At 38.8% G+C, this 15,083-nt stretch overlaps 1 protein-coding gene across 1 annotated transcript in view; it reads right to left on the bottom strand.

Annotated features, from left to right (window-relative positions):
• Window positions 1-2,194: 2,194 nt before the first annotated feature.
• The window catches only part of UBE2D1 (ubiquitin conjugating enzyme E2 D1), a 36,434-nt gene continuing 23,545 nt past the window's right edge, over window positions 2,195-15,083 (bottom strand). Inside the window, exons 2-7 of the mRNA XM_031956961.1 lie at window positions 13,436-13,499; window positions 13,311-13,342; window positions 10,692-10,769; window positions 9,350-9,455; window positions 5,881-5,974; window positions 2,195-4,620 (exon numbers count right to left, since the gene is read on the bottom strand). Of these exons, the coding sequence (XP_031812821.1) occupies window positions 4,575-4,620; window positions 5,881-5,974; window positions 9,350-9,455; window positions 10,692-10,769; window positions 13,311-13,342; window positions 13,436-13,499 (420 nt within the window). The 3' untranslated portion in view covers window positions 2,195-4,574. The remainder of the gene's footprint in view (window positions 4,621-5,880; window positions 5,975-9,349; window positions 9,456-10,691; window positions 10,770-13,310; window positions 13,343-13,435; window positions 13,500-15,083) is intronic.

A 15,083-nucleotide genomic window follows, 5' to 3' on the forward strand; every position in this document is an offset into this window, starting at 1 on the left:
ACAAAAAAAATCAATGAATTGGTTATAGGTGTTCCCTTCAAAATACTCACTAAAACTCATCTATACTTTATTGTTCACTGGACTGTCCCTATGTTGCCCCCCTCACTACTTGCAGAACTGGCCTGTTCCAATCAGACATTTTCTTGTACAATGTCCCTCACAGCACTTCTTAGGTGTAGATCATCATTGGAACATGGATGAACCTCTTACCCACTTTGCATTTGTTGCCCTTTGGATCATCTGCAACTCTGATTCTTTTGATGTTTCAAGATTCACATATCTCTAAGCTTAGGGAAAAAATGAAAATAAAGAACAAAAGGAAACACAGAAAGACATAGGGAAGTACAGTAAGAATACACATAAAACAGAACTGTACACATCACAAGGGGAAATCCAAAGGTCACAGAGCTTTGGGCAGGCTTGAAGTGGACAAAGAACAAATGTGGTTATTTGTTGTGGTTTATTTGGTTAATTCTACTTTGTTACACAAGCATAGCATGCAATCTTCTTCCCAGAACTGAAAAACCTTGATGTGAGGGAGTACAGGGGCAGAATGTTTCATACGCTGTTAAATAGAAGGTGTTATTTTGTTTACTCTCTAAGGCAGGGTTCAGTTCTTGGGGAGGAGTTATCAAGGGGATGGAAAAACATGAGAACATATAAAAAAAAAACTAATGGGAAAATAATTGACATCAATAAGTCTTATTCAAAGAAAAAAGGCTTTAAAATGTCTAGGCTATGTTATGGTTGTTATTTATATTTATGGTTATTAAGATTATAATTTTCAAAGTTCAAAAAGCAAAGTTGTTTTATATAGATTGTTTAGTCATTCCAGACTGACTTCTTGTGACATTTGGAATTTTCTTGGCAGACATAGTGGAGAGTTTGCCATTTCGTTCTCCAGCTCATTTTATAGATGAGGAACCTGAGGCAAACAAGGTTAAATGATTTGTCCAGAGATAGGCTGGATTTGAGTTCATGAAAAGTCTTCCTGACTAGACCTGGCACTTTTTCCAAGGTGCTACCCAGCAGCCTCTCCCTCTATGTAGGGAGTGCATGGACACATGCACACACATTAAAAAAAAAAAAAACAACAAAAACAAAAACAACTTAAGAGTTGTGGTTTAATGTATTAATATTCCTTTAAGTGTGTGTGTGTGTGTGTGTAATTTAAATAATATGAGGTTGTTTTTAAGATAACTAGGACTTTCTGGAATATTTGTAAATTAGCTTTGGAGAACAGGAAATATATTCAGATCGTATCGTGGCAAAAATCAAAGAGCTGATCATTCAGATTTGGGAATGTTCAAATTGAACTTCCTACAAATAGCATGACTAGTGGTTTTGCTCCATGGATAAAGCTCAAAAACTGTCCAGAATTAGACTGACTTTCTGAATCAAGTCCAAATTGGCTATGGACTGTCACGGTCCACAGGGAAAACTCATTTCTCAGTATCTCCTGCATTTTAAAATACAAAATTAAGACCATTCTTCCTGTTAAAAGCCAAGGATTGATCAAACATGCAGAGAAACCGGTAAAATGTAAAGAATTTTTTTTTTCACGACTAGCTGGGTTATAAGAAAGGGGATTCATTCATTTGAAGCTCGGTTCTTTGCTTTCTGCATATTTATATACATCTCCTTATCAATGTAGGTTCTCAATACTGGTGGGTAAGTAGTGGAATTCTGACAAGTTTCATTTTTCCCCATCAGATACTGTCAGGAAACATTTGTGCCAGAATTATAAACAATGGGACCAAAGGTGCACTCCCTCTTTCTTCGCTCCATGCCAAGATAATTTTCAACTTAATACCAAGGGGTTATCAAGACTTGAGAGTCTACGATTGTTTTTATATGTAATTAGGGAAAAATAAAATACTAATTTAAAAAGACTCGGGAGTCTAGAATCTCCAGAAGTGGAAGCCAAAACTATAATGTTTTAAAGAGCCTTCAAAGGTCATTTCCCTTCTGTTCCATCCAATCACAAGAGGGGTCCTTGGGCTTTAAAAGGTGCTGTTTGGAAGACTGATTATGTGACCCCCGTCATTATGCCCCTCCTGGTGGTGAACATCTTTTTATACCTGTCTCGATTTTGAGACAGATTGGTGACTTTTTTTCTGTATGAAGCAGAACTAGTAAAGCAAAGGAAAGAGAACTCAATTAAATAAAGCAAAAGAAAACACTTTTTTTTTTCAAGTTTCAGAAACTTTAATGCAAGAAAAAAAATGATACTTCCATAAATGAATGTCACAAAACAAAAGCTATAAGGATATTCCAGCCAACAAAGTCTTTTACTACCAAAGTAGATTAATTATCCAACCCCAGTGAGACCAAGAGCTTCGTTCTAGCTACCTCAACCCCATTTCAAATTCAGTGAGAAAGTAGCCCAGAATATAAAGTATCTTTCAGATGACTCGACCATGAATACTCAAAGGATGAGGTGATTTTTTTTTTTAAACAATCACATTTTAAGTTTCCATTTCACAATTCATTTAAATATTTTACATACATTTATAAAACACATGACATCTCTATTTTTTTCATAAGCTTATTTGTGCTGTAACTTTCTATCCAGAAGATAGCCAACCGATTTAAATTATTGTCATAAATCCATCACAAAGAGGTGTACATTTAGAGAACCACTGCAATACTACAGGAAAAATGACGGTGTTAAAGACATAGGCGGTGAAAAAAGAAAACAACACCAATAATAATAATAATAATAATAATAACAATAATAATAATAGCACCTTGGTGTAGGGGAATAGCACTGGCCCTAGAATCAGAAGTCTCGGGTTCAAATTCTGGCTCTATCACTCCCTTCCTGTGTGACCGTGTGCAAGTATCTCCGTCCAAGGGGAGCGTTCGCTCCCGCTCGGCCTGCTTCCCCTCATGGGCTTCATCATGAGGACCGAATGAGAGCATGATGCAGGGCTTCCAAAACCGTCCCTCACTAGACAAATGGAAGTCGGTACTAGCTTGTAAAGTCAAATGATTAGAAAATGTCTTTTCTTCAAAGGTTTCGTTATGCAATAATGCAAGTTTGACACAAGTCAATTTGGGGCTCGGAAGCAAGCTACTCACAAAAATAGACTCAAACATGCATGATTTTAGTGTCTTCTTAAAACTTCTATAGTAAAAAATCGATTTAATTCAAAATTGAGAATCCATTTCTAAAATACTATATTAGTAATTCTATGTTAAATATTGAGGATAAAATGAAAGTTAGACCTACTGAACAAACTGATTTTTAAAACATGCACCTGTAGACATATATTAGCTTTGACTAATTCATTAAACTAGGCCTCATGTCTACAAGTGCCATCCTCAGGGTCCATCCCACAGGCCTACCATAACGGGGAAATCATCTTCCCTAAGAGATTCCTTCTGGTTCTTTGATAAACAAACAAAAGCGCCTCAACACCAGGATCATGACAGACCCACAATATTCTGAATTCTGCTCTACAGCAAGAGTTACAGGAATTATTTGTTAGTACAATGATTTCCTGTTAAGGGATGCTAATTTCATGTCAGACAAGATTTATACAGGAAATGTAATAATAACAAATGAAAATTAAATACATGAACTCTGAATAAGGCAGACCTTATTTTCAAAATTTGGAGTACTCCTCATCAACAATTTGCATGCAAAACTATATACAATATTCAGATCCTTTCTCATAGACCTAGTAATGAGTCTTGTTGTAAAAACAGGCATGACAAGTAGTAGAAAAAGCATTTTATTTATATGGAAAAAGCTACAGTAAGATCTGTAAAAGGTCCGTGAGAATATTATATTGCCCGTACGTACGAAAAAAATCAAATGTGAATAGCAACAAATAAAAGTTACACATCTTCCTACTTAGCAGTGCAATTAGTTCACATTGCAATAAAATTAAGTCAAGTATGCAACAAAATCAAAACAAGTGTTTCTCCATAATCAGCATACTGAGAATTACAGTGTAAAAGATCATGTTAGGTTTTAAGAATCTGCAATCAGTCTACGGAATATCCTAAGCAAGAGAAGGAGGCAAAGCGTTCATTCGTTTCATTACTAGCAGTTGTATTTTGTCAATACTGTGCACAGGAAGAGAACGTCTAATGAGTTGACTTACATGGTAAATAAAATATATTTAGTCTATACAGTAAAAAAATACAAATTATATAGTGAGCTAACAAAGAATGAAATCTGAATACAGATTTATAAAACTGACGACATCTTAGACAAACACATACAGTATCTCATGTAAAAACATCTAGTATCAGCAAAAAATAATTTGGTTGCTTTACAACTGCACTGTGGATCTTGTAGGCTGAAGATGCAGATGTCCAAGTATCTTAAAAACCATAATAAATGTCTTTTGCAAAGCATACAAAAGGATAAATACTCTCATCACAGTCTTAAGGTTATTTTTGGAAGTTTGTTTTGTCTTGCTCCAGAAACACATTTCAAATGGGTAAAAATCAAAGGGTTTCAGGGTACACTGGAACAGTAAACGGTGCTCGATTTACTTCTAATATTGAAAAAACCTAGAATTTACAGTACTCTGGGATATAGGAAAAAAGCTTCCAATTTACATTGCATATTTCTGAGTCCATTCTCTCGCATGTCTGTTATATCTGTGGGTAGACAAAAAAAGTTATGGTAAAAATACGGGACCATGTGTATATCTGTTCTAAGGCTTTACATGGAGACATCTTTAAATGAAACCCCAAAAATCTACCCAAGGGTCAATGGCAGGGTCACATCATTTGACCCGTGGAGCTACAAATATATCTGAATTCACAAAATTGAAAATTCGACTCTTTTTCCAAATCTAGATGAATTTCTCCACTAACTTACCGTAACTCAGGATGAAGTTAAGGTACCAATTAAAAGAGAATAAAGAACCCACATTCCAAGGAAAAAATCTTATCTACTAGATTAGACACATGAGGATCTGTCTTTTTAGATCAGGGAGTGTGTGAACCCCTGAAAATAAAATACCAAAATTAAACAACTTCAAAACAGAAGGTTAACGATTGGGGGGGGGGGGGTTGCTTGTTTGTTTAAAGGTCTGGATTCACATGGATTTATTTTTTCTTTCTGGGAAATGAATACAAATGTATAGTCCAAAAAATTTTCAACATGTAACACATCAAGGAAAGACCCCACTCATATAACTGCTTACTGACTTGCACCTTTCTTAAATCGCATGATAGTAAATGGAAGAAAAGGGAGAAGAATCCCAGGGATAACTATGATAATGCAAAAAAGGGGAAACATCAACAAAAATTATTTCAAAAAGAATAAAGGGAGGCCAGAAAAAGGGGATCAAAAGATTATAGATTTAAGAGCTGGAAAGGACTGTCATCTACTCTATCTCGCCCCTTTTCCAGAATAAGGAAAACTGGAGGCAGAGCTAGGAGAAGTCAGGTCTTTTGGTTCCAGAAGACCTGACTTCTGGAACCAAACCTCCTGCTTTTCTTCTCCTACCACAGGCCCCTCAGGAACAGATCAATATAAATACATATAACGGATAGCAAACTGTTCGCTTTCCCATGGAGGGACAGAAGAGGGAAATTAGAATTCAAAATTTTAAAAAACCAACACTAACATTTCTTTACATGTAATCAGGAAATATTTAACAACATAAATAAAAACATATTGGAGGGGGAAAAAAAGAGTAGACCAGACATTAGACACAGAAAAGAAGACAAGAGCACCTAAGAAAATAAGGAAAGGAAGATGAAGAAGGAGTAGATTCAAGCCATGAGTAAACAGTTGCTTTCCTGAGAAGTAATTTAATTCATTTAAATACATCTGTAAAATCTTGTTTCTTTTATTTAGTACATGGACAGAAATGTACCCAATCAAAGCAAATGGCCACACATACTTACTTTTCCTTGTCTGATTTATATATTTGTGCAATATCTGGTACTAAGGGGTCATCCGGATTTGGATCACAAAGTAGTGAACATATGGACAACAAAACTAGAAAGAAAGGAGAATTTCACATCAGCCGGCTTTTGTTTCAAACCGTTGTACAGATCTTGGATCACACATTCACAAAGTGTCAAGCTACTGGATAAACACATATGAACCAGTATCAGTTAGTTGAAGGAAGCTACCTAAGGTCTCATCTATATGCTGACTGAACAAGTGCTCGTTTAGATTTTTAAATGTTCCATAAAATCTCCATAATAAAGCTTGATGTTGATGACGACGATGATGATGATGATGATGAACATGAAGAATAGTAAGCAACAGAGTCACTCATCCCAGGACCAGCTATGCCAACTAGATGGGACTTGGATGACCAACGAGAACAAGAGGTGACATTATCTCGGAGGCTTTCAAAGAGCTTTAGAGACCGTATCTCAGTGGATCAATACTGTAACTCTGGAATGCAGACATTATTTTCATCCTCCTTTTCTTGAAGTTCAGATCATGTGGCTCTTCCTGATTTTTCAGTCCATTTCTCTAAACAATATGCAACCTCGCCTCTCTAAATGATTCCAGCCACCAAAGTTTTAAATTACACCCAGAATTCAATTTGTTTAGGAATCACACCCCCCCACACACACAATCTTGAAAGTAACTGAATATTACCTATAATCCCCCCCTCTCCCCAATAGCAAAGGGAATAAACAATTTCTTCAAGTGACTGTTTCTATTGACTTCTTTGAGGGTAGAGGCTGTCACATTTCATTTCTGTATCTCTAGTACTTTGGGATATACTTTGGTGTTACCTAGGCCAAAACAGCACCTGGTACCCAGAGAACCTCTGATTTCCTCATGTGGAAAACTCCATCTGCCAACACTGATCACGACTCCTTTGTATACTAGTCTTATCCAGAATCACATATTAGTGTCAGCATCACATCTCATTGGGGCTCACACCCAGCAGACTGCGGAGCTGTTGCTTATGACCAAGAGCCACTTATTAAATACTTGCTGACTTGAACCCTGAACTCTATGTCTTGTAAAGATGAGCAGAGACTCATATTCTAAGTCTATTATTTGAATGCCAAAAGTCTGCATGCCAGCCAATAGAATTAAGAGTTATCAGTCCAAACTCTGGTGGGCAATCTGTCTGCCATCTGGCCCACCCACAGTCTCACAGGAGAATAGCACTGGTCAACCCTTCATTACCTGTCATGTGGGTAGAGTATGCAGTTTGTGAAACCCAGAGTCAATAACTAACATCTTGCCAAGGTTCCCACAACTTGCTGAGGCTTTAATGACAACATTACATTACTGGCTTCCTTTAGGGAGGGAGGGTGCCATTTCTACTTCTGGAAACACTAATCACACTCCTTCCTTTCTAAGTAAATGCAAACAGCTATGAAATACCTCCCTCACACCCCATCTTCCCTTCTTCCATTTCCTCTTTTTATATACCCCAAACAGGTGGTGATACATGACAGGGTGGGATCAGTTGGAAGGAAAAGGGGGAAATAAAAGCTGATGTGCTAGAAACCCATGACAGTTTTCCCTCCATCTACCAGGACTCAGCCATGTACACTAACTAAAATAATAAAATAATTCTTCTGGGATATCATAAAAATAGTTCCCTTATATATAAGCTTAGAACTCAGGGAAGCTTTACTTCCATCATATTTATGTAAAAAGGGGTGGAGAAAGTTTTAGGATTCAGAAGAAATAAAATATTTAAACAAATACAATGAAATATTATATTAAAAAGGCAGTGGGGCAGGGGTAGAGAAAGGAGATAGTGCTTTCTCTTCTCCACCTGTCTCCAGTGGCATAAAAAGTCTCCCTTTGCCTCAAGGGCACCTCAAAAAGTAAACGAGAATGGCAGAAACAACACTTTCGTTTTGAAATCCAAAGGACAAAGTTTCCAGAGGCCAATGATGCTCAATATTCTTGAAATAAAGCCAACAGTGTCAGAAGACAGCCTCTTGGCAGGCCGCCATCTCTTGTGTAAGTGTTCGCACTCAGCTATTTATGTAAAATGAGATGCATCTCGCCACCAATCCAAGAAATGGGGTGTTAATGTCAATCAATCTTTGATAAATAAAGTACACAGTATTCAGATCATAAGGTGGTTGTTGTTTTTGAAATAAGGACAGTCACAAACACTGGAACATTTCAGATAAGAAAATTTGCCATTCTGCACCAGCTAGCTAGCTGGGCCTACCTAATTAATCCATCACAGATTCCATCACTTTGATAGAAATGTTACCGTCGGGCAACAACTCAAAAATAACACTTGCACGAAGAGAGGATTCTGGGTTTTTTACCTGAATGCTATTAGGGTAACAATTTCTTTGGCTTTTCTGGAGTTTTAGAGGCTGGTCTTTCCAACCAAAGAGAATGGCCTCCATTATCAATCAGGCTAACCTGAGTTTCGGAAGGCAAGGACTCCTGTCTTTAAGCCCCACCTCAATAGGCCACAACTCAGAGAGGGCCAGAAATACCATTCTACCGAGAGAATCCAGAGAAGAATTTTACAATTTGGACATACCCAACAAAGAAGTAATTGACTGATGCCAAGTAACCCATGAAAAAGTATCCTCCACCTACACAATGTAAGCCTAAACACTATAAGGAGGTGAGGGAGGAATAACTGCCCAGGTAAACAATGTCAGAGTAGGGCCTGGTCGGGTAAACAGCAATGGTTGATTCATTGCTTTGTGGCTTGGGCCTGTATATCTAGTAAACTGAGAAAGGAACAAGTTATCTCCAGGTACATTTACAGCATCTGTTATGATGAGGAATTGTTTTAAGTCAGTAACTGCCTTTGCTGCTGTTTTGAAAATTAACACCAGAATTTTAATTAAAATCATTTTGTCTACATCTCCCTAAATGTGAAAAGATAAACTTTTTTATCCTCTGGAGATGTGACTTGGAAATTCATTCCACACAAGCTTGGTTTTTCAGTCAGTCCCATCTGAACATTCTTCTTTTTATAATCAGTCTGGAACTGGCTTCTCACTTTAATAACGCCAGTACTTCACACTAAAATCAGGTCTGAGGACTGGCTGACTCAGGGCAGCCTCTTCATATCATCTCTCTCTCTCTCTTTTTTTTTTAAAGAACAAGGAGACACCAAACCAGACAAAAACAAGTCTTCTTCCCAAGGCTGTTTGTAGTCAGGGTGATTCCCCCTCTCACCCCATCCCATCCCAAACCACTCTAAAAAGTGCCCTGGTTTCTTATTTAGAGCATCCTAGCCACCTCCCTGGCCAAGTCCTCAGAGCTGAAGAGAAGCAAGTCACCGGAAAATTGGGAATGGAGGCTTTGGTCACTAGATTCATTCATCAGTCACTTTGTAATTCCCATCTAAGTTCTCAGTTTGCCTGGTGACTTTTCCCAACATTATTAATGTATAAATGAAGTTACCTTTTGATACAGTCAGAGCTGGTGACCACTGTGACCTCAGGATGTCAAGACAAATACTTCCATTGCTATTTATGTTTGGGTGGTAGATTTTTGTTGTGAAAGCAATCTAAAGAAAAATAAAAACCTAGTGAGTAAAAAAAAAATACCACCATGAACAAGGAACACCAAAGTACCAATCAACTCACTTGGGGATAAGCTTTTTTTTTTTTTTTTTAATCCCAGTAATATTAGTAGAAAAATATTTAGTGAAGGGATGGGGTACCTCAAAGTACTGATCAGAATAAGTGTAATCCAGGGAAAGGCTGTTAAACACCCATTTCTCTACTTCTTTTCATCTTCTTCTCCCATTTCTCCAAGCCTTAAGCTGATCAATATTAACTGTGTATACAATAGGAGCTAAAAAGGCTGATGGCCAGAGCTTTGGCTTGGAGTTTGAAGAAGAGGGAGTCAGAAACTGATTTCCTGAGTGGAGATAGGAAACTTCCAGTGTGGAAACTCTTCCCTCCACAGTTCTGAAGTAAAGCCCTTTCAGTGAAATCCAAAAGGACTCTTCCCATCACCCCTCTTTAAATATGAACTCATGATTCAATGATTACCTAAGTCAAAAGACAAAATTCATGGCAAAGTGAGACGAGGGAAATCCCTGGCCCTAAATGTATTTATATATTATGCAAATACACATTGTCTTAATAATAAATCATTATCAAAATTAAATCTAATTATACATCATCAATTCAAGACTTATAAAGTCAGGTAATTGGCTTAAAGATCCTCCACAAACACCCCATTGATACAAACATCAAATAAGAAAGTACAGCTCATGTCTCTATTTGCACCAATTCTATGAGGTAAGCAGCCCCAAGAATCAGGAACTGAAGCTTAGAATTTAAATGGCTTGGGGCAGCTAGATGCCACAATGAACAGAACACTGGCCCTGGAGTCAAGAAGATCAGTTCCAATCCAACTTCAGACACTTAACACTTAGTAACTGTGTGACTCTGGCCAAGTCACTTAAACCCCAATTGCCTCATCTCTCCCCCGTCCCCCCCCAAAAAAAGGGAAGATGACTTATCCAAGGCCACATAGCTAGTAGTAATCTCAGAGTCAGCATCTTATCCCAGATTTCAGAGTTCTTGCCACTACAATAACACAAGAGTCACAAAGCTTCTTAAATACATTCCGGGACCAGTGAATCAATAAATCAAAACCAGACATAGCTTCCAGTGAAGCCAGGCAATAAAACTGAAGTGTGTCGACTCTCATGCTGTTGCTGACAAAATGAAGGAGATTTAAAATTTCCAACACGGGAGAAAAAGGATCATTCATTGAAATACACATCTACCTTTGGTGGCTTAAAAGGATAGTCTGTTGGGAAATGTACAGTGAGAAAGAAGACTCCACCTTGATACGCGCTGTCGGGCTGCAAGAAGAAGAGATGTACATCACTTTGGGACCTCCCACTTCTTCACAATAATCACAAATCATTGAATATTTCCCCCATTGACTTTCACTCTACACTCCTTACAAGATACCTTTTTTTTCCAGGTATAGAGGAAGATTGTCTAAACACACACGGCAACACAAAAATCTATCAGACCTCCCACACAAACAGATCCAGCAGTGAGAAGAGATCTGTGTTGATATCCACAGAAACAGGCCTTGAGGGGTGGGGATAATGTTCTGCAGTGGTAATCAACTGGAGAAAAAAGACTAGTAAGAATAAATCTTTTCCTTTTGTCTTTACAAGACAGCACTGGTGTTACGTGGGGTAGGGATGGAGGATAGAACAATCTCCCATCTATCCCGAGAATGGGATATGGAATGATGGACTAATAAGATCCCCCCATCAGGAAAGGGACCTGCTCCTGGAAAAACTGCTAGAGGCCAAGGGGAAACTTGAACCCGAGTCTCTGAATTCCACAATTAGCACTCTTCCTACAAGAAAAGGCTGAAATGAAATGGATCCTGTCATGTCATCTAAACACCCAACCTTGGCTTGGTAACAAAACAAACCTATCAGACTACAGCTTCAGAGCGGGGTAGGGGAGTTCAAACAAAACTCCATCGTATCAATAAAAGGAGACTCTTTCCAGACCCACAAGATGGGTGCTGGCTCAAGGCAGCCTCCTTGCCAAAAAGTAAAATGACATCCCCTTTAGGATTCACACATCAGCAGTTTTCCTATCAGTTCTACAGAGTGGGGTTTAATATCTGACATCAGCCCTTTAATGTGCTTTACCAGTATTTGCAATATAATAATAAACTTTTTTTTTTTTTTTTAAAAGAATAAGCTAACACAGGATTTACTAGTATACAACCCTTCCATTTAGGGACCATTATTAAAGTCACTGAGTCTGATATTAATGCTGTAGTAATCAATAGGACTATCAGTTATGCTGTTTAAATGGGGATACTCCCAATGCACATCCACCAGGATATATATCTTTATTCTAGTTCATCAAGAGTAATTAATTTTAAAAAATGGTTCCCCAAAGTTAAGTTTCAGTGACCTCTCTCTGCTGACAGATGTTTCAGGTGCTGCCCAGCCAAGAGCCCCAACTGACCCCTGGTACTGCATGTGACACCCCTAAATTTGGCAAATTATGAACTGTTACTGTTCATGCAGCACATATTGATGGACCTCAAAATTCCATTACCCTTATTGTTCTAAATAGGCAGCAAATAACAAATAGAAATGATTTGTTCATTACTGACTTTCCTTAGAAAATATATTTTGTTACTCCCTTTAAAAAAAAAAAAAAAAAGGAAAGAAACCTTCACTCTAAGTTGGCATTTCAAGAGAGGCAGTATGGGTACAGTTAGGGACGGAACACTGGCTGGAAGTCAAGGCCCAGAGACTCTCAGTTCTTTCTTCCACTAACTAGATTAAGAACTCTGGGCACCATCAGTTCACCGCTCTCATCCTCCACTGTCTGGAAATGATGGAAGAGGGCTAGATGATGTAGAGACACCCTCCAGCTTTACAAACAAGGAGACTGAGGAGGGGAGAAGAAGTGAGCTGCTTACAGCCAACACAAGCGCCAGGACCGGCAAGCCCCAAGGCCACAGCTCTTACTACTATACTTTCTGGTCCTTTCCAGCTCCAACACTTATGATTTTATGGTTAATTGGAAACTCATTCTGGGTTCAGTCTTGACATTTCTTTTAAGTAATCAGGATTTTAGAACAAAATAAAGTTTTAATTACTCACAACTGATCATATTTAGCTCATGGGGAGAGGAACACGGCGGCCAATAGAGCTGGCACTAGAGCAGCCATCCCATCCCGATCTCCCCCCAGGCAGATTTAAACTGTTCAGGTTTTATTACTTTGAAATAGAAAGGGCTGCTAGGAAGGCCCAGGAGCCCAGTAAAGGTCAAAGAATCTTCTTGATCAAGAGCAATAATGATGAAAAGTCTATTATGAAACATCTGTGAACTGTGGGGTCAACTAATGTTGACCAGAAGCATTGTATATGATGCAGTCAGCCAGCCTTCATTCAGGACAGAAAGAAATGAAATGGCTCATTACAAACTGCCAAGGTGAGCTGGGAAATTCTATTACCGGGTTAACTTAATTTCTAAGCTAATAAAATGTGTGGAATATGGATAATTGTACTCTTTCCATCAAGAAAATGAACTTTTTTTTAGGGTGAAAAGATTAAAAAAGAAAGAGAAAGAACCCAGTGCTGGCTAATGATTGTGGTGCAATAACACGTCTTGATCGGTAATTTGGAGAATCAAGAAAATCAGAGCAATGTTATCAGATTATTTACTAAGAAATCCAACAAGCCCCATAGGATTAATCTGGTAGGTGGGAGGAGGGGGGGGGGGGTCAAATCTGGCCACTTCCTCTTAATTGGGGGTAGAGGAGGGGGTCATCAGTCTAAGAGAATAACTCCTACAAAGAGAGCAGGTTGGCTCCGAGGGTTAAGGTTTATCCAGAGGAAGCATATACTTACAGGTCCCATAATAGTTGCTTGCCAGTGGAACACTGAAACAGACAAAGGATTGTTTGAGTCATCAGCAAGTGTTCAGACCTTCAATACTAAGAGAAGCAAAAAGCGAGCAATAGAGCAAAGCTTACAGTCATCTCCCACAGGTCCTGCTGAGCAGTGGGCAGGAGGGTCACGCTGCAGATCACTTAATTCCTGTGACAAAGAAGAAATATTTGAAAATTAATTTTCTCCTTTTTTTCCCCCAAGGAAACATTCACAATCATCTTTCTAGACAGAATTTTTAATCCAACTAAAATTACTATTTGGCCAAAGCCATCTACAAGAAGTCCACCATTGGAGGAGGGCACAGGCAAGGTCCCTTCAGGAAATGATTGCCCCCTTTGGAGCAAATTAAGATTATATTCTACTTATGAATACCCCTGTACCCTTAACAATAAACATTTATTCATCAACTATTGAATGCAGCCTCAGGATTAGAGCTAGAGATACAAAGGGATAAAACATGGGCTAGCAAGGGGTTTGCAGCCTAAATGGAGAAAGATGGAGGGGAAATCCATAGCACACAAATTGTAAATGTCACTGCGTATGTGAAATAACCATACTTTAAGGAATTAGGGACTTAGAGAGGGTGAGTGATGTGTATGTGTGAGATTTAAATTGGGCCAAAAAGGAATCCTAGAATCTAAAGAGAGAAGATCAGGAAAGGCAAGCCAGACTGGAAGAATAACTAGCCCAAGGGCCAAAATCAGAAATCTGTGTTCAAGCAACAAAGATCCAATGATTTGGTTGGGAGAGAGAATTCTAGTATGGCAGCATTTCCCAAACTTCTTGGTTGTACAAACCATAAATGTTAGTCCAAGTTGCCTGGAGAATATACAAAAGACTTGGAGATTAACAGGAAGTTGAGGGAAATTTTCAAAATACATAAAAATCAGGTTTATTTTTAACCTTTCCCCATTGGCAAAAGATACATTTTATTAAAAAAAAAAATTCAATACTCCAATTGCCTCAGCAAAAAAAATAAAAAATTCAATGCTAAAAAAACTTTAGGGAACAATACTGGATGCAAAGCTTCCTTACAGAAGACAGACTAATCACATCTCCTGCAATGATAGGGCTTTGTAACACACACATCCTGGAAAAGGTAGAGAAACAGTGGTCAAATGGCCTGGGTGTGGACATGCCAAGTATGAGCCTTGGCCCACATAACCTTCTGAGGCTCCCCTGCCCCCATGTCCAATCCATCAAGCGCTCGCTCTCTCTCTCTCTCTCTCTCTCTCTCTCTCTCTCTCTCTCTCTCCCTGCCCCACAACCTCAATCTCCATCACTTCCCTCCATCTTCAATCCTCAACCTTTGAGGCCTCCCAGAGCATGTCCACCTTCTCCTCTTGGGCACCCTCTGATCTCCGGATTCTCCTCCTACCTGTCTGACTACTCCTCCTCAGATTCCCTTGCTGGATCTTTCCGCATGTCACACACACTAATTGTTGGTGTCTGTCCCCTAAGGCTCTGGTCTCTTTTCTTTCTATACTGTCTCATTTGGTGATCTCATCAACTCCCATGGGTTCAATTATTATCTTTCTGATGATTCCCAGATCGATTTAGCCAACTCTCCTCTCCTGAACTCCCGCTCAGCGTCGCCAGCCATCTAGTGGGCACTGAAACTACACTCAGCTTAGGTGTCTCCAATTCAACGGGTCCCAAAGTCAAGGACAGTCTCTCCCACTTCCAGGTACCCCACCAGCACCTTTCTAGTCACCCATGTTAACAAGAACC

The sequence above is a fragment of the Sarcophilus harrisii genome, chromosome 2 (genome assembly GCF_902635505.1).
Source record: "Sarcophilus harrisii chromosome 2, mSarHar1.11, whole genome shotgun sequence".
NCBI lineage: Eukaryota > Metazoa > Chordata > Mammalia > Dasyuromorphia > Dasyuridae > Sarcophilus > Sarcophilus harrisii.